The 20439-nt window shown below is 43.8% G+C and overlaps 2 protein-coding genes across 14 annotated transcripts in view; both read left to right on the top strand.

Annotated features, from left to right (window-relative positions):
• LOC309330434 (uncharacterized protein) overlaps positions 1-20439 on the top strand; it is an 89183-nt gene that overhangs the window by 40443 nt on the left and 28301 nt on the right. The window lies entirely within an intron of this gene.
• Positions 1-20439, top strand: part of BCAN (brevican) — a 49202-nt gene that overhangs the window by 26267 nt on the left and 2496 nt on the right. For 10 of the 12 annotated variants that reach the window (XM_081841751.1, XM_081841757.1, XM_081841758.1 and 7 more), the window contains exons 5-12: positions 2861-2988; positions 5359-5652; positions 8868-9191; positions 11794-12942; positions 17567-17674; positions 18906-19064; positions 19731-19813; positions 20153-20297. In XM_081841751.1, the coding sequence (XP_081697877.1) occupies positions 2861-2988; positions 5359-5652; positions 8868-9191; positions 11794-12942; positions 17567-17674; positions 18906-19064; positions 19731-19813; positions 20153-20297 (2390 nt within the window). The remainder of the gene's footprint in view (positions 1-2860; positions 2989-5358; positions 5653-8867; positions 9192-11793; positions 12943-17566; positions 17675-18905; positions 19065-19730; positions 19814-20152; positions 20298-20439) is intronic. The other 2 variants (XM_081841753.1, XM_081841756.1) reach the window with 2 other exon arrangements.

A 20439-nucleotide genomic window follows, 5' to 3' on the forward strand; every position in this document is an offset into this window, starting at 1 on the left:
AATAATCATTATACAATTAAGTTTAGAATGATAAATTATAGTTTACAAATTATCTTATATGCTCCCAATAATGGATATGCATTGACTGAACCAAATGATAGAATTTTAGAGTTGGAAGGGACCATGAGGGTCATCTAGTCCAACCACCTGAAAAGCAGGAATCTCTTTTTTGCCAAATGTGGTGCTCGAACCCACAACCCTGAGATTAAGACCTTCACATTATAATTCCAAGAGAGAATAAATGGAGTTCATTCTCCTGCAAACTTGTTATTTTTCTGCCTACCTTCTCTTCCTCTGATCAAATTTGTTAATTTAATCATGGTAGCTATCTTCCAAATTTCAGAAAGCTAAACATCAATAGAAGTAGCTATTGGAAGATTACCACTCTAGCTGCTGTGAACAAATGAATTATCATTTCAAGGTCTTCTTCTAGTATTTTTCTTAATCAACTTTTTATCCACAAATTTAAAAAAATTATTTAAAATTATTATTTAAAAAGTTAGACATGATAATTAAAAAGTAAGATATGATAAAGAAATATAATAATAAAACCATCAACTCACATTAAGGATACAGTAACCACCAGTACATCTATTTCAAATTAAAAATATAAATTAATATAAGAACTCCACATGTCCAAGTAGGTATCCATACAAAATTGTCTATATGAAACATGTTCAAATGTAGTGTAGTCCTCCTGTTAAAAGGTTATCTCGAGCAACAAATGATAGAAAGATGCCAGAGACCTTGTATGTATGCATGCATATACATATGCATATGCATATACATATACATATACATATATGGATTGGAAATCTGGAAATAGAATGTTTCTGTTATTTGAGATTATATTCTGCTCTGCAACCTGTAGAGCAGCCTCCCCCAACCTGGTGCTCTCCAGATGTATCTGGTAATCAGGGGTAGACTGCCCTGGAACAATCAGGCCCTACATGCAGCTCTCATGGCTCATCACTATTGAGACACCAGTCCTCCACATATTTGCCTAATCCTTAATTTAGTGAGCCCCTCCCTCCATTATCACTTATTTTTATTATCAAAGGAAGGCCAGCATGCTGGATTCCCAACTCCAGATGGCAGATTCCACACTCATGCACTGTAATTTGTGATGCACAAAAATGCACACACATACTGTACCATTTATTTGTGCAATGGGGAAAGAGTACTGAGAAATGCCTGTCTTCAGAGGAACTTCATCTGCAGTCTTTCCCAACCTGGTTTCCCTCCAGAAGTTTCAGACTACAACTCCCATTAGCTATTTTGGAATGCAAATCCCATCAGCCCCAGGCTGAATGGCCATGCTACCTGGGAGTGGTTGGAGCTGTAGTCAGAAACATCTGGAGGATACCAGGCTCACAAAGGTTGCATCAGAGGTTAGGCAGGTGGGGTAGCTTTTAGGTGGTGGGAACCTTTCCAGGATAGGGAGGGCTTGGCCTCTTTTGGAACTGGGTGTTTGATGCAGTGCTAATGAGAAAATGTGACTCTCAAGCCATCTTTTAAGAACTGGTTGTTTTTATTAGCTTTGAATTTTAGGAATGGTGACATTTTTATGGAGCTATAAAAGCCCAAGATTTATGCTGCCTCCAGGATCAGAGGCGCAGCGTGTCTCTCTGCAGTTGCTGGGGAATAGAGCCAGAAGGTGGACATTGTGCTTATGATGTACTGCTTGTGAATAGGAGGTTGGACTACTTGGGCCTTTGGCCTGATCCAGCAGCCAGACTCTTTCAGTATTGACTAAGGGCTACACACATTATGAAACCAGCACTGACATTGTGGAATATCCCTCCCGCTTTTTCTGTAGGCATTGCATAAGTGAAATTCAAACTCCTTGCAGTTCTGTTTGAAATGGGGTCAGTGGAAACTATTCATTTCGAAAATAAATATTTTTTTAGGAAGAACCTGTTCAAAACCTCACATTCCCAGTGGGGTCATTGGGGCCACAAGGGGGCATGCAGTCCAACTAGAGAACCTGCCACCCCATCACTTTTCTTTTCCAATTGTTACCTGGTAGTAATGGGGTGGGGGTGGCTCATGGGAGAGCGTCAGGCACACCTTTGATGCTGCTTTGAGGAACCATGGGAAATTTAAGATCGTGGTGCCCCTGGATGCTAATGGCATTTCTTGGAAAATAAAGAACCATGAGAAGCTAGATTTCCTATGGTTCCTGGTTCCCTTCATGAAATTGTGCATGTCCGTTCTAATGGAAGCTTTGACCAGGGATAATCTTAGGAAGTGTCCCAGGGGCTCATATCCTCCCCGCCTTTTTAAAAAGCTAAACCTTTTTTTTTTTAAAAAAAGTGCTTTACCTTGCTTATAGGGCAGCAAGGCATACCGTAAAGCTCAGCACTAAGGAGACCCCACCCATCCACCACCTTAATTTCCCAGAGGTGTATATAAATATAAGTTAGCATATGCCATTGTTAATGCAAAGTTGAATGGTATGCTCTCAGCAACTGCAGTTAATGGTTAAATGTGTCATGCTTAATGGCATCACCAGGGCTGTTCCCTGTGACATTCCCTAGGCCTCAGGTTTGGGCCATAGCCATCCTCCCTGAGTGGTACCTTCCTCTTTAGCCATTGGCTCCTTCTAAGCCCTGGAATTACAAGCTGTGGGGATATCTCTACTGACCCTTCTGACTCTTGAAGAGCCTCTGAACCAGTCCCCAGAGTCTGGTGATAGAGGGGTCCCCTTGAGGTTCAGGGAAGTTCTTGCTAGCTCCAGTGACAGCAGCTGTATGTGGAACATGCAGTGAGTAGTCTCTTTCCCCAATCCGCCATTGGTGGAGGGCTCTGATTCATCCTAGTCTGGGGCTATGACACTGAACACTCTTCTTATCTTCAGGTACCCCATACAGACCCCTCGTGAAGCCTGTTATGGAGACATGGATGGGTTTCCGGGTGTCCGTAACTATGGGGTAGTGGACCCAGAAGACATGTATGACGTCTATTGCTATGCTGAAGAATTGTATGGTGAGTTAGATTGACAAAATATCCTTGCCCTTTGAAATCAGAGCCTTCATGTTGCCTTTTGCTGTGGGATGTATAGAGTAGCTAACTATTGCATTGCCTGCTGAACTTGTGATCCATTCCATCAAATACAGCCTATCAACCAGACACGCATTCATGTCAGTGTTTTATACCCCACCCCTTCCTCCTGATCAGAGCTTACAGCACAGCATAATACCACAACATTGCAGGTTACTATCAGTGAAGAGCTCTGGACTTCCTTGAGCGGAATTTCCTTTTTTAGTCTCTCTCAATCTCAACAAATGAGATACCACTTAAAATATTGCAAAATGATATCTCATGCCTATACATTTAGCCCATAGATCTTCAACCAGTGTGATGAGTCCCACAGGCGAGTTGCATTGCCACACGAGGTAGCTTGTTGCAAAGCTGTTGCTTCCATGATTCCAGTTTAGACTGAGCAGACCAAAGGAGCACTACATGTGTTTCTTGACAAGGAGGTGTTCTTCTGATGAGATGCTTGTTTTATCAGTTTCCACGAGTGCTGCAATGGGGCAAGAGAAAGGCACAAGACATTTTAAAAATAAGATATGTATTTCTGGCCAGCTACATGCTCATGCCTTTCTCCTGCCCCATTGCAGGACTAGTTTTCATTTCATTGTAATGCTGAGGAACAGTAGGTATGTTGCTCTCTGAATTGCCATTTTAGGGTGAAATAAAATTAAGTTGTTAATGTCTGATGCTTCGTTATGTTTTTTATATTCTGTTGGAAGCCACCCAGAGTGGCGGGGACAACGCAGTCAGATGGGCGGGGTATATGTAACAATTGTTGAGCACTATTGTTGTTGTTGTTGTTGCTGCTGGCACTATTAAGTATATATAAAAAATGAGAAAATGGAAGTGGGACTAATGTTGCAGCTTGGGAATCAGAGGTGAGTCTCAAGTCTGGACCGGTTGAAGATTCCATATTATCTCCTCATATTCACTGAATTGCTGGAGAGGCTGTGGAATGTGTGGTGGGCATATAGGAAAATGGCTCAGTTCTCAGAAGAAGCATTTGTTGAAATAAAAGTAATTACTGGACAAAACACTTTTAAATGTCCAAAGCTGGCTCAGCTCAATTGTTTTACAAGAGGTAACATTAACCTAATCCAAATAAGATATATTTTACTAGCAGCCAAGCTTGTAATAATGAGGTACTGGAAGAAACTGGAGGGTGCTTCTTTGGGAAACTGGTACAATGGCAAATAGCTCCTGTGGAAGAATTGGCAAATAAAATAAAACTGGCACAAGGTTTGAAAAATAAGGATGCTTTCACAATAGATTGGTCCAGCTTTATTATGTACGTGGCTGGAAATGAAAACAGAGGACTCAGTTCACAATATGAAACTTTCTGGTTAGCATAAAGTGTACACTGCCTTCTCTGCAAATGGTTGAATGAGATAGGCACTTACTATTCTATTCGGATGTCATTTCTGATGCATTGCCTAAATTTTATCTTATGGGCCAGGGCGGGATGTTTTATTTTAAGTTTTACAATGTTGTAAGAATTTAATGATAAAGATTTAAAACAACATCAGAGCATACTATATAATGTCTTGTAAAATAAACCTAAGTACGTTATTAAAAGGTGCAATACCAGTCATCTGCATCTGTCACCAAAACATGCACAATCTCACTGAGGAGGGAGTCCCATAAAGAGGGTGCCAACCCAAGAATGCCATGCCCCATGTCACTGCCTTGCCTGCCACCTGAACTGAAGGAAGAAGCCCCCTCTTCTCACACCAAGGAGCAGTACCTAAGTGCTTCTCCCCAGATAACAAGCTTCAGAAAGCCCTTATGTAACATTAATTTACCATCTAGTATAGGAGTGGGGAACCTCAGGGCAAGAGGCCAAATACAACCTTCCAGGCATCTGTGTCCAGTTCTTGGGACTCTTCCTTGGACCCTTCCCAGGCCACACCTCTCACTGGTCCTGCTCTGCACCCTCCTCAAGTACTTTTGCCTGGCTGGGATGTTTCTTTGTCTTAAGCATTTTAAAATGGTGGTGAGGAACCTGTGGCCCCCCAATATCCCTGACTATTGGCCACACTGGCTGCAGGGGCTGATGGGAGATAGAAGTCGAATAACACATACTTTGTAACAACTTAGGCTGCTTGGAGCTTTTTGAAATATTAATCAATTTTTTTGAAATATTAATCAAATATTAAACACAGTTTATAAATGTGATTAAATAAATAGAACATCTGGAGAGCCACAGATTAGCCACTCCTGTTTTAACAGATAAGTAAATATACTTCTTTTAATTTCAGCCAAAGCATGTTTTGTTCTTATCTCTTTAAACACTGATGCTCAACTTGTCTCTGGTTGCAGGAGAGCTGTTTGTTGTGAGCTCTCCAGAGAAATTCACTTGGGAGGAGGCCAAAGCTGAGTGTAAGTCTCTGGGAGTGGAGATTGCCACGACAGGCCAGCTGTATGCAGCATGGAATGAAGGTCTGGACCACTGCAACCCTGGCTGGCTGGCAGACGGAAGTGTGCGGTACCCCATCGTCACCCCACGGGAGAAGTGTGGAGGAAACGTCTCAGGAGTCAAAACCATCTTCCTCTTTCGCAACCAGACTGGATTTCCAGATCCCCAAAGCAAATATGACGTGTATTGCTTTAGAGGTAACAATCCTTCTGGCATGGCTAAACTCTGAGTAGGATTGCCACCTTGCTCACCTGGAGGTCAAAACACGTGATAAATTCAGTCCGTGAAACTTTTCCAATCATTTGCCAGGAAGAGATACACCTGCTAATTTTCTCTGTGTTAGAGGCTCCTGTCAAAAGCACAAGAGCAGAGCCAGTAGGGGAAAGGTGGCAACTCTATTCACTATTCACTTGAGCAATTACTTCTAGGGCTCATCCACACTCACCTTTGCTCCATGTATTCTAGGCACGGGTCCACCCTTTCCAGGTCTGTTTCTGGGCGGTTTTTCCTTTTGTCTTGGTGCTTTCCCCGAGAAAACCCACGTTTTACTGCTGAATCATCGCAAACACCAATTGGGTTTGCTGCAGATTGCTGTTTGTTCCAATTCTGCAGTAAAACATGAGTTTTCCTAGGGAAAGTGTTGGGACAAAGAAAAACTGCTTGGACACAGACCTGGAAAGCCCAGACCTGTGCCTAGAAAGCACATAGCAGAGGTACGTGTGGATGAGCCCCTAGTTTGCTAATGTTTTATGTGATTTAATTCCTGCAGGGTCCTTGGAAAGGTTTTGTTATAGTAGTACCACTAGGCAGAAGTCTGGGCCCTCACAGAAGGCACTGTCCCTTTAGACTGCTCCCATGTTGCAGGTGGGATTCAGTCAAATACTGACAATATTGCATTATCAGCACATTCCTTATTGTGGATTTGGCACTCTTGCACAACAAACCTGGTCCTCCCTGCGCTGCCCCCCTAAAGTCCTAATTTCTTGAGGTGGAAGGAAAGTGACAGGAAAATGCACTGGAAAGTGTGTGCATGAGGAATAACAATTGCTTGAGGCAATGTTGTCTAGCCTCCCCACAAACAAATCAGAACGAATGCTTGACATGGGAGTTTACAAGCATTTCAACCAATCTGAAATTTAAACCAATTTCAAACTTGAACCAATTTCAAACAAATGCATTTTCAACAGATGCATTTCGGCAAATCAGAACAATTACTTGACATGATACCAAATTGAAATGCCATCCACTAACCTTCGCACAAACAAATCAGAATGAATGCTCAATAAACAAACAGTGGATGCCGTAACCTGCTTGCAACCTTTGGAAGAGACCTCAGAATGCAGTCTGGCTTGCCTATGTCTTTTGCCAATGGGGCAAAGCACATGCAGTTCCATGTTCAAAATGTGCAAGCAGCTGTGTTCAAAATGTGGTGTGTGATGCCCTTGTGGCTTGGTTTCAAAATGCAAAAAACGGAAGGCAGGTGGAAAACCCTCAGACATGGAGACATATATGGGAGCATACACCCTGGGGGTTTTCCACCTGCAAGCAGCAGCATGCCCCCCACCCCAGTCATATTTGAGTGCAGGAAAGAGAGGGGAGAATGGGGAGATGATGTTGGAGGCACCATCACTGGCACGACCATTTGCACATATACGTCCCTGAATTTTCTTTGAAAATGTCAATGTTCCTGCCGCAAACCCATGCTCATAAACAGACTGCAACAGCATAATGAGTAACTGATGCCGTCATCCTAAACCCACTTCTTACAGAGTAAATCCCATGGACCCCATGGAATTTATAGCTGAGTAAAACTAGAATAATTCCCTTTGGACACTGTCATTACTCACTTCCCTTCCCTTCTCTGCCAATCTCCATCTTCCAAATCAAATACATCCCCATTTCCATCACCAATCCCCATAACACAGTCAAAAGGATGAAATGAATTGCAGTCCGGCAAATTTGACTTTCTTTCAACCCACACCCCTACCATTTGCAGGGGTGGAGTGATCTGGGCAGGAGGGTAATACAGATCACTATCTAAAGTGCCCCCCCCATCACTACTGTAGTAGTTAAATTCCTCCAGAGTCTAAAATTGAATGCCCACAAAAACCCTGAGATGTAGTTACTGATCCCAGGTCACTCAGTGAGCTTTGTGGCTGAGTGATCTGCCCCATTCATGTCTAAAACGGGTTCAATGTTAAGAACACCTGAATTCCTCAAGAAGAGCCCTTCTGTAGCCAACCAGTAGCCCTAGCTGATCCAGAATTCAATTTTCCACAGCGCACATGCTGAAATCCCTGCTTCTCTACAAGTGTTAAAGGTGCTCTGTACACCTTTTCACTTGACCTACCCTGCCATTCAGATGCCTCTGGGAAGTTCATAAGCACAGTAGCCCTCTCTTGCTGTCAGGGTGGCTCATGTGTCCTATTTTCAAATAGAGGACTGTCCATCCCAAGTCTGAGTTAAAAATAAGAAGCCACCAAAAAGAGATGGTTATGGGAGCTCATCCAGAGTCAAAGGTCTGAGCCAGCCCAAAAGCCACCTTTTGTCTTCCCCACTGTGCTGAGATGTGTCGCATTTCTGTTTAAATTACAGCAATTATTTCTAAATTTGACTCTATACAAATAAATCACCATGTGCACATTTTATGCAAATCCATGCCCTCTTTTCTTTTGATGCGACACATCCTTTTTTGGGGAGGATGCAGAACTAGTCCTCCTACCTTGACCCCCAGTAACTAGTGAGGCCTGGTGCCTCTGATCCTGCTGGTAGGAAATAGTTGCCAAAGCTATTGCCATTGATAAACCTGCCCACCATGAATTTCTCTCACCCACTTTTAAAGCCACCTAAGTTCATTTTTGCTATTAGAAGGAGCATGCAGGGAAGTGGGGGCTGAACCTCTCAACCTTCCCTCTCTATGCCAGTCATTGGCGCATGGAGAGGGAAGGGTTCTGCTAACTTCCTGCTATGTACCCATGCTATGGTATGACATAACCCAGACCCCCTTTTCAACATGGCCAGATGTGTCAATAAACAAACATGACTTTAGCGCCAGCTGGGTGAGGCAACTGCCTCAGGTGGCAGTTGCTGCAAGGGCAGCAGTGGGCTCCCCCTGGCCATTCCCCTGTGTGTGCCACATGACCTGCCCTGGAGCCACGCTCCCGCAAACTAGCCTGCTGCCCTCACTCACGTGTGAGGGGAAATGTTATTCTTCAACTACCAGTCTGGTTGTCTTCTGTACACAGAACCAGGGGGAAGTGCCATCTTGGTCCTTTGCCTCAAACAGCGAAACCCTGCCCTGTCTTGCCTACCCCTATGTGAGTGAGCTCAGCATTCCAGCCCAGGCTGCTTTGAAACGATGTTTCTGAAGTACCCCCAGAGGCAGTAACATCCCCTTTTTTTCTGCCCACAGAAGAGACAAGCCCTTTTTCTGAGTCTCCAGTCCCCGAGGCAGAGGGCAGCAAGGAGATTGTGACTGTGACAGAAAAGATGGAAGAGCTGCGGCTGCCCAAAGCGGAGCGTGAGGTGGCGAAGGAATCCAGAGGGGCCATTTATTCCGTGCCCCTTTTGCAGGACAACCTTGAGGCTCAGCAGCAAAAGCCCAGCAGTGCCCCTGAAGAGACAGCCCCACAAGGGCCTGAGGCAGGCCCAGGTAGCTGTGCTTTCAGTCCAGGACAGAGAGATGAGGAAGGGGGAAAAGAAAGAGATGGAGGTTGCCCAGGGAGACACAGGCATGGTAGGTGAAGAGAAGAAAGGTCTGAGGATCATAAAGGGTTGAGCAGCTGTGATTCCTGCATTGCAGAGGGTTCGACTAGATAACCCTTTGGGTAAGAAGGAAACTTCTCTGGGGAAAGGTTCAGAAAAGGGCAACTAAAATGGAGTGACTCCCCTATGAGGAGAGGTTGCAGTGTTTTGATTTGTTAGTTAGAGAAAAGGTGAGTTATAGGTGATATACTAATAGAAGTTTATAAAATTGTGCAAATGGAGTTTGCTCCCGCCGGACGCAGTGATGGCCACCAACTTGGATGGCCATCAGATTAGACAAATTCATTGGGGATAGTGGCTACTAGCCATGCTCGCTATGCTCTGCCTCCACAGTTTGGAGGCAGTAATGCTTCTGGATACCAGTTACTGGAAGCCACAAGAGGGGAGAGGAAGTGCTCTTGTGCTCTGATCCCACTTGTGGGTTTCCCACAGGCATCTGATTGGCCACTGTGAGAACAGGATGCTGGACTAAATGGGCCATTGGCCTGATCTAGGAGGCTCTTCTTACATTCTAAATTGAAAGGTCAGTCCTTTTAATCCCCTACTAGGAATGGGCTGTAAGATTGTGGGCTATGCCCATTGGGTTTCATGCATGTAGACCCTGTACAAACACAATGCTCACATCTGGACAACTGGGGCTACCACTGAGAAGAGTGTGATATTGATCCAGAGAGCTGAGGATTGTCTGTGGTGAGAAACAAAGCAAATGAAATTAAAGTTCTATAAATAAATGGGACAATTTTGCTCATAAAACCCCTGAATTCTTCAGACTGCATAAATTATGCAAAAATAAACAAAAAATGATTCTGAGCTGCATAATCCATCCTACATCATCTGGACAGAAACAAAAACTTGGGTACTAACACAAGTTAGGGGGAGAAAAAGAGAGAGAGAGATTTACACCCCCTAAAACTCAGTCCTTGAAGAGCTGCTGCTCACTGCTAGAGCACCTGTATGCACAAGGTCCCATTTTCAATCCATGGCATTTCCAGGTCGGGCTGGAAATGCTTGAAACCCTTATGGTCTGCTGCCAATCAGGGCAGAGGCCTTCAAGAGAGTTGCTCTTAGTGGTGCCCCATGGCTTGGATGCACAGCTCAGATGCACATTCAGTATTGTGAGCCCAGTTTTGTGGAACTCCCTTCTTGTTGCAGTCAGACAGGCCCTGTTGAACTTCTGGCCCTGACTGAAGACTTCATTATTCTATCAAGCTTTTCAGCGGAACTCTGACTTTATAGTTTGAACTCATTTTTAGTCTTACTCTATTGAGACGACTGTAATTAAGCAGCATACAAATTATTAAAACAAATAATTAATAAATAAAAATAAGTACTGTATCAGATACAGAGACCCCTCTTTTGCACCTTCCTATCAAAGTTCCTTTTAAATGTAGATTCCAGGAAAATGAATTTTACGGTTCACTCCATAGTCAGTGAGTAGATGTGTATTGTACACCAGTACCTGACACCCAGTATTTGGTACTTTTTTGCCAATATTTGGCATGAATTGGCAGTTAACTACCTGACAGCACTGGGTAGCTAATGCGGTGCAGTATTTTGCATTTGGCAGTTTCTGGCAAATCCAAGACATTTATGTTGTGCTCATCCATTCCATTCAGAATCCAAATTTTGCAATTGGTAATGGTGTCTCTCCTGTCTGCCCCCCCAATCTTATTTGAGTGCTCCATTTATTTATTTTTTAAAAAGCCCACACAAACAGAGGAGGTAAACTCTCCCACACATGCAAATGTGGACACATCATTAACCATGAAATGGGAGACACTTGCTGAATCTCACCGTTGATTAGGCCTGGGGTGACTAACTAATCATCCAGATATTGTTGACTACAACCCCCATAATTTGTAATCTGCTGGCTCTGCTTGCTGCTGGAAGTTAGAATCCAACCACAACTGGGGAGTCAAGGGTTGCCTAACCCTAGAATAGATCTGCAAGTGCCTCCTGGGTTTACTTGTCTTTCTTTTCTTTCTCTCTTTATTGAATTTTAATAACAACAGACAGAAAGAAAAATTATCTTAAACATGTTAAGCTGTCAGCAATTTCCAATAAGAAAATAAAGGATATAGCTAAGCATGTGAATTACTGAGTCTATAATGAAACATACCAAAAGAGAAAGGTTGTGTGGTCCACGATTACCATCGGTTCCATGGTCTAAAGCAAAACAATTAAAATGTCTCATTTCAAAAAAGATTTAAAAGAGACCTTTAACTGTACTAAATCCCAACCTTTGCAAAGACGTTTGGACCTGACACTGTGCTTGTGTATGAAATAAAATTAGACCAAATGGCAAGGAAGGAATCTCGAGCACTTGAACACTTAGCTTTTTCAAGAAGAGCAATTTGCCAAGTCTTGGAATATCAATAGTCTGGATAATTAAGATCAAAAGTCTTCCAAAACTTGGCAGTTGTGTTCCAGGCCACTGTCAAAAGATGCAAGGTCAGTTTCTTGTTTTTCAGATCTTGATCCAAATCTACAAACCAATTGTCTTTCTAAGTGCAGTGTCTAAGGACAATTCCCACCTTTGGGAAGATCTAATTTCCTTCCTTTCAATTTTGCAGAGGAAGAGACAGAAGAAGCCCAGAGCACCGAGGAAGATGAGATGTTTGATCTAGGCCATCCGGTAGAAGAGGAATCTGATGAAGAACAAAACCTGCCCGGGCCTTCAGAAGCAGCTCCAGAGGAGTTTGAGTCCACAGCAGAAGATGAGGTGGAAAGCACCACTCAGGCATGGTCCCAAACCTCAGACCTCAGCACATCAGAGGATGAGGATGAACCCCATGGCTTTCATGGCCCTGCAGGTTCTGCCCTAGCACCCTCTCAAGAGCATGCAGGAGAAGGCACCACTGAAGCTGATTCTTCTGACAGCCTCCCCACTGGCGGAGGAAGCCAAGCAGCAAGTGACTCTGAAGAGCTGCATAAAGACCCATCATCATCACCCTCCACCTCAGAGATTGCAGCTGAAAGGAAGGTTGTCCCTCTAGAGCAGGTGGCTCAAAATATCAGCTACAGTGATCCTGAAAAAGCTGGCATTGTTCCTCATCAGCTTGAGCACTCGGGGCTGCCTGAAAACTCCTCTGCAGCTGCTGAGCAGACCCACATGCATGTAGCCCCGCAAAGCAGGCTTGTTCCTGGGTTCACAAGCACCCACGTCCCTGGTCATCCTAGCGACTCAGTCGATGCAGAGTTTTCAGGGGCTGTGCCTCCAGGAACAGCTGCGACTGTGGAGAGGACAGCAGTGTGGAAGAGGGTGGTCCCAGAATCCTCAAGCACCACAGCTGCCAGCCTGTCTGAAGAGAGCGAGGAGCATTCTGGGTCTGCCTGGATTTCACCTGCCGTTACCACGGGGTTTGCAACTTCCAGTCCCAAAGAGGCTGTGGTTGACTCAGGACATGCAGTTAGCACCCAGCTTCCTGGGGAGGAGCATGAGACTGAGGAGGCCACTGAGAGCACCACACCAGACCTGTCAGCAGAAGAATCAGATGAAGAAAGGGAAACCACTATGGCTGGCCCAGTGCCAACTGGAGATGGCGAAGAGCACGATGGGGAGAAAGAAGATGCCCCCTCACTTGCCGAGGTCATCTCTGGAGACATATCAGGCTCACCATTCATGAGCCCTCTGTTCACAGAGCCCTCCTTGACCACTGCCCACCCTCTACCTGTCCTGCCCACAGAAAGTGCCAGCCTTGGATCAGGTGGGAACATTTCAGGTAACCCTTTTGCCTGCACTGCCTTGGTGCTCTTGGCCACTATTTTGGCTGACCTTTCCCACTAAAACCCTAATGATGTTCCCCCCAAAGCCACGCTTTTCTCTTTGTATATGTCTCTCCCACCCCCCATTTCTCCTCCCCCCCACATCACCTGGATTGGGAAAGGTATAAAGACCCAGAGAAGCACATGTTTTGTCAAACAAACAAACAAAATAGTCTTAGAGAGTGCATGCTCTTTAAATCTCTCCTACTTCTATGAAGTGTTTTAATGACTATTTCCATGAAAAACAAGCCGGGAATGAGGACAGCACTGGTCATAACAAGGAGACTAATAAAAAAAGAGAGAGAAAAATTAAAAACTTTCTAGAAGAAGGCCATCTGGCTGGATGTATGTACCCTATTGTGTGTGTCTTGTGTTTTTTCCCCTCACATTGCTCCTCTGCTTATTTGTTTCCCTCCACACTAATGAATTAATCTCCCTAATGTTACTTAAACCCTTGCTCAGCACTGATCTTAGAGCCATATTCTCATGAGCGATGATTACAAATATTAGATGTGTGTGTGTGTGTGTGTGTGTGTGGTGAATATGGTGAATATAGGAAGCTGTCTCATATTGATTATGGTCATTGGTCAATCTACCTCAGTATTGTCTGCATACACACTATACCTTCAAAGCACATCCTTTCTCTCAAAGAATCTGGGCGCTGTGGTCTATGTAAGCAAGCTAGAGATAACCCTGTCAGGAGTGGCCCAAGCCATTTTGCTGCTTGAAGCAAAGGACAAGATGGTGCATTCCCCATCCTTTGCACAAAATCTGACTAAACTAATAGTTGAATCTTACTTCAGCACTGGTGATGGAGCAGAGTTCTCTACCACATCCTTAAGGCAGCAAACTAGTTTAGGGGCTGCAGGGCGGACCACATGGCACACATTTTTAGCCACTGTCCACCCCTCAGAATTTGCTGCCTGAGGCACTTGCCTCACTCTCCCTCATGGAAGGACTGGTCTTGCACCCTGCCTACTTGGTGCATGTGACATGCCTGTGGCTTTATTTTATCCTCACAACAGCCTTAGGAGGTTGTTTAGGTTAAAGTAATGGCAACTTGCCCAAGGCCACCTTAGCATGCTTTGTGACTAAGCAAAAATTTGGAAGCATGTTGGCCTATCTAAGTCCAATACTGGCGCTGTGGGTGTGTGGGTGTGTGCTTGTGCGTCTATAGTTGGCATAGAAGGATTTTTTAAAGATAGTGCTGGGCATAATCTGGGCTTTCTAAGGGAAGGGACAGCAAACTATGAGCCCTCACAGAAGGATATTGTGGGGAAATTCTGTGTCTGAATAATGGGAATGGTGGAACAAAGAATTTTGCTTTCTTTTCTATGATAATAGCCAATAAATCTCCAAGGTTACTTTCAGATGACCCATTTACTGCACATTCATTCTGATTTGTTGGCGGGAAGGTTATATGATGCCACGCCAAGCAATTGTTATCTCACACATTTCATTGCACTTCTTTGTCACTTTCCTTACTGCAAAAAGTCCAGTATAAATATTTATATATTAGAGTAACAAATGCACTTTAATTGTGCCACCTGAATTTGCTGGTATGTGACTGAATCCCACTTACAAAATAGCAATGGTCTGGGAGAGCCCAAGTCTGTGTTTCTCTAGCCTCCAGCTCAGGAGATGAAGAGAAAATATGTGGTCATGTGCTCTGCTTTATAGAGGGCTTGTATGCTCAGCTCTCTGAACATGGTGAAAACTTAGAAAGTCCTCCTTGAAACAGCTGGTGCAGAGAGTTTAATCATCATCAGAATTGTCATCAGGAGGCCCTAGCACCAGATCTTTTGCACGGTCCCCCAGTCTTCTTCCCACCTTATCTATTTATATAATTTACTTATTTTTTTGTATTAAACTTAATAAAAATGTTTCTAAAACTGTAACATATATATATAAATTGCAGGAATGAACTGAATGCATACACAGTCACACACATTTATTCCTGTCTTAGCTTCTTGCTACACACACACACACACACATGCTAAAAAGTAAAATTGTCAATTTTTATTAATCAAATCTTTATTGCAAGGGTTAATGAGAAGTATTAAAGCAGAAGAATAAGAGGCAGATGGAACACATTATCCAGATGTGTATAGTGGGATAAAATAAATAGAAGAGTAGCATAGAGTAAAATAAAATGGACACCAACATTCTAAAAGTTATACCAAGTCACAAACTCCGAAGAGGAAAATTGCAGCACGTCTGGGGTCATTTCTTGGTGAATTTTGCTTGCGGAAACATGCAGAGTGGCAGGTGCCATAAGAAACTACACTGCCCAGCATTCTTTGGGGAAAGCCATGACTGTTTAATGATGCTTTAAATGTATCATATGGCTACAGCAAGGAGGAGGCAAAGGGTGATGGGCCACAAAGGGGCAAACCATCTGGTTTGGAGTTGCTGGGCATTAAGTTGTGAACCACCCTGAGATCTACAGATGAAAGGCAGTATACAAATTGAATTAATTAATTGATTGATTGATTGATTGATTGATAATAAATAAGTTCTACACTACCAATATTAATTGTTTCAGTGTAAGAAGAGTCTGGCTGTGGGACCATCCAGCCTAGCATTCTACTTTCTGCAGTGACCAAGCACATACCTCCAGGAAATCCACATCAGAACAGTAGAGCCACACTCTGCCCCTGTTGTTTGCCCCCAGCAAAGTGGCATTCTGAGATAGACCACCTCTGGACATGCAGGTTCCTGTTGAAGACATTGAAGAATCTTTCCTCCTGGAACCAAGGGACTTCAATGTATCTAAATGTTGACAGTGTTGTGATAGAAGCTTATCAAATTATAAACGGCATGGAGAAAGTGGATGGAGACATACTTGTCTCCCTCTCCCATAACACTAGAATTTAAGGATATCCAGTGAAGCTGAATATTGGAAGATACAGGACAAACAAAAGAAATGACTTATTCACAGAGCTGTGATGCTCATGTAGTTCAACTAGATGGGTAGATGGCCTGATCCAGCAAACTCTCCTTATGGTCATCTGCCCCACCTACTCTGTGCTGAAATAGGTAAATAGGTACCGCTTTATAGCGGGAAGGTAAACGGCGTTTCCATGTGCTGCTCTGGTGCCGGTTTGCCGGAGCAGCATTGTCACGCTGGCCACGTGACCCGGAAATGTCTGTGGACAGCGCTGGCTCCCGGCCTCTAGAGTGAGATGAGCACACAACCCTAGAGTCTGTCAAGACTGGCCCGTACGGGCAGGGGTACCTTTACCTTTACTTTATTCATATAAAGGTGATTTAAATAAAGGATAATGCATCCTGTCAAGTAAACTATAGAGCCTTTCATGTGTTGGTTGAGAGAACTCCAGTAGAGAATTAAAACCACAAAATAATGCAGCCAATTAAAACATGGAAATATAGGCTGCTGGACCTTTAAAATATACCATTCTAAGTTCCGTCCAAAGTTTCCCACTTCCCCCAGCACAGAAAAAGACCACATGCCTGATAAGGTAAAAATGGTTTACTTACAAACTCTTCAAAAACCAGATTCATGTGCTTTTCCATACAGCAGTCAAAAAACACAGGCAGTAAAACTTATGTTAGTTCCAAAGTGGTGGAAGTTCCTAAATTATTTGCATAAGAACACAAGGGTGGCTGTGTGTGTGTGCTTAAGTCATGTGGTCTGAGCTTGGAACAACCAGCTCAGACCTCTTTATACACTGGAGTCCACATGTTAGACTGAGGGAAACAATATACCTGGCTTCCTTCCTCCCATGGTGAGGGGAGTGACCTAGCTACACATGGCAGGACTCTGGCATAATACTCTCTGGCATTAACCCCTTTGTGTATTAATTACACTTAAGCATTTTGGTTATATGTGGCTGGTTATCCTACAGTATTTTAGCACTTGAACTTGGCCCTGTAGGAGATTAGCAACTTGGCCCTGTAGGAGATTAGCAACCAGAATGGCTTGAAATGACATTTCTATTGCAGCAAATAGAAAGCCATTTTCAAGCCTAATTCAGTGAGGGATGGAGGATTTGGGGGGTCACAACTGAATATGTAAAGGTTAAGCCTCCCCTCCCTACCTGTAAACCCCCCCAATTGTTCATCACTTGTTGCAATTAAGCTTCAAAAAAAGTTTTTATTGGATGTTTAAAAGCCAAATTGTTGCAGGGGTGTGTGCAGTTTTTTCCTGGAAATAGCAGCAGTGTAGGGGGAAAGGTTAACTCGTGCCTCCCCAGCTAGGCCTCTCCAGAAAATCATTCCACCATTAAACATGGGGGCAGGGGGAAACGAAAATACTATTTTCAAGCCTTATTGCTGGGATAGCATACTCTTCAACATTTCTCTGATGAAAATAGGGGCATCCTATTCCCTACCTTCCAACATTCCTCCCATGAATATAGTGTCATGTGGGGAAGCTTGATGGGCTTTAAATGTATGGTATGGGTCTGTGGTGAATGTGTGTGGTTTGCACATGGTTGCAATGTTGTGCCTGCAGCAGTTTGCAAAGGCCCCTCCTCTAAGTGGGCATGGCTCTGCCCAGCAGGTGAGGTTCCTGCCTTCATTGACTGGAGCATCCTCTTCCTGGCCATTTGCTTCCAGGTGACTGCATCCCAAACCCCTGTAGGAATGGAGGGACCTGCACTGAAGAAGGGGACCACACAGGGTGCCTTTGCCTACCAGGCTACGGAGGAGATGCTTGTGAGATTGGTGAGTAGAACAACTGAGTCTGCTGCAAGGTATATGTTTGAACCCACACGGTGACCACCAACCACTTGTCTATGGACACTCCCAAGAGGTTTAAGATCTTTGACTGGAGTTATGTGTCCGCTATGAATACGTGTTCCTGCCTTATGCTCACAATAAGTTCACACACTGGAGGAATAAAGGAAGACCTGTTCATTACATGAAATAAAAGTGACAGAGTATACGAGTGCTGTTTCAACCAGCAGGGTTACAAAATAAGCAGACAGTAAATCATACAGCATTTATCATACAGCATAGTTCTCTATCTTAAAGATTTAAACAGTCCTAACTTATCCCAAAAGCCTAGAGCAGTGGTTCCAAAGCTCCCCACCCCCCAGTTCCATAAACCCATCTCTGGTACCCTCAACCCCTCTATTATACAGAATAGCAGTCTGCATGTTCTCCTAAGGAAGATAGTAACTCAATAAAAGTCAGAACAGTAGCCATTAATTGCACATTAATTCAAAATCCATTTAAAGCTTTTTTGTTTAATTAATTCAACAAAACAGAAGGACTTGATCCAGAGATGCCAGCTTTTCAAAGTGATTTATACCCCCAGCATCCCCCTGCCACCCCTTTGCCTCTTAGCATGACCCCTACACAGTACCACCACCCTCCAGAAGATGGTACCACTTTCTGGCCTAGAATGTGAGCTCGACAATTTGCCACAGCACCCGCACTAAAAGCAAAGTGAGAAAGGGAAGGAGAATAGTATATCTGTCTTCAAGGAAACAGTACCTGAGCCAGGAATCAAGAGGTCTGTGCCTTTTATTTGAGAGTCATGCTCTTCCTGTCAATAGCCTTCACTGGCAAGACTACAGCATCTCTCTCACCCATTCCAGGGAAGCTGATATTTGAGATCATTGAGGAACAAGAGAGGGGGACCCCCTGGAACTTTGAGCTGCCCAACGTTAAAAAATCTGGACTTTAGGTTTTATTTTGGGCCATTGTTACGTTATGAAGGAGGGAGCGTTTTTCTTAGAAGTGAGTGTCATAACACCTTTATTCCATTGCTTATTTCCTGCAAATTCCTGTATATTTATATTTAATGTGAGAATGTGCAGATCTAATGGAACATTTCACACATAGTGTAGCTAAGCTGCCTTTAATCAGGCGACCTTTTTATTGCAAAGTAGGCTAGTTGATATTGCCTGTCTAACAAGCATTTTTGTCTCTCTCCTTTCTTTCTGCCAAGACCTGGAAAAATGCCGGCCTGGCTGGGACAGCTTCCAAGGGTTCTGTTACAAGCACTTCTCCACCCGGAGAAGCTGGGAGGATGCTGAGACCCAGTGCAGGAAGCTCGGAGGGCACCTGGCTAATATCATGACACCGGAAGAGCAGAACTTCATCAACAGTATGCCCGCCAGGGGTTTCAGTAACATGGGCTTAGTTAATGTGGCAGTAATCCAGCAGTACAAAAATGTGTATATTAGGGGAAAGTGTGCATTCAAATTCATCAGCTAGTGAAAATAACCCTCAAAAATGCATTTTATTAGGCAAAACTGTGTACAGCGAAGTATATATTAGGGAAAATGTGCACTAAAATGCACAACAATTATTCATGAAGACTTAAACAAAATTAAACGATATAAAGAAAATGAAAAAGATTACAGTGGTGTAGCACAGTGCAATACAGAATGAATTCTTAAAAATTGCAGATTGGTGGGGAAACTGAATTTTATTAAACAAAATTTTATTAAACAAAAAACAAACAAACCTAAGAAATGGAGAGAATCCAGAATTGACATTTTTGCCCTCCCCATACCATCTCTAACAACTTCTTTCAAAGAGAGAGTTTCTATAATTTCAAATCCAAACTCAGGAAAGTACAGTATCTCTTCCCCATGAAGCCTCAAGGACACTGCAGCCCACCCTGGAACATTATCCTAGGCTGCCACCTAGAGTCATCTGATGGCACAGCAGGGCTGTTGTTAACGACTTTAAGTACTGTAGTTTCCTAATTGCCGTGTCTCTGTGCCTCATTCTTCTTCATCCATCCTCAAATCTTGTTGGCTTCTAGATAGGTACAAGGAGTATCAGTGGATCGGCCTGAATGACCGGACAATTGAAGGCGACTTCCAGTGGTCAGAGGGGAGTCCTCTGGTAAGTGATGTTTGCAAAAAAAAATTACTGTATTATGCATGCTTTAAAATAAATAAATAAAAACAAAGGCTTCTGTTACATGCAGTTCAGTGCCTAATTATTCTGAGAAAGGTGGGTTGTAGGATCAGCATAGGATATTGCCTTAGACCAGACTATCAAGCTCAGTATTGCCTGCACTGACTGGCAGTACCTTCCCAGGACCCCAATCCTACCTGGACATGCTATCGGAGATTAAACTTGGCACCTTTTTGGAAGATGCCACTGGCCTGGAACAGGGACACTGTTCACGCTTGCTGTTATGTAGTGACTCCCTCTCTTTTTTCTTTCTCTCTTGGGTAGCTTTATGAGAACTGGCATCCTGGGCAACCCGACAGCTATTTCCTGTCTGGAGAGAACTGTGTCGTGATTGTTTGGCATGACGAAGGGAAGTGGAGTGATGTGCCTTGTAACTACCACCTGTCCTATACCTGCAAAATGGGGCTGGGTAAGCCTTGAGCTCTGGGCCTTCCCAGCTGTGGCCTTTGACTCAGAATTGTCGCTCTAGTCCAAGACCAAAGGCCCACCGAGACTTGTGACGTTTGTTGTTCATGTTTTTGAACTTCAAAAGGGGGAAACAATATATACAT

Source organism: Podarcis erhardii, assembly GCF_964252035.2.
Source record: "Podarcis erhardii genome assembly, chromosome: 15".
NCBI classification, from domain to species: Eukaryota; Metazoa; Chordata; class Lepidosauria; order Squamata; family Lacertidae; genus Podarcis; species Podarcis erhardii.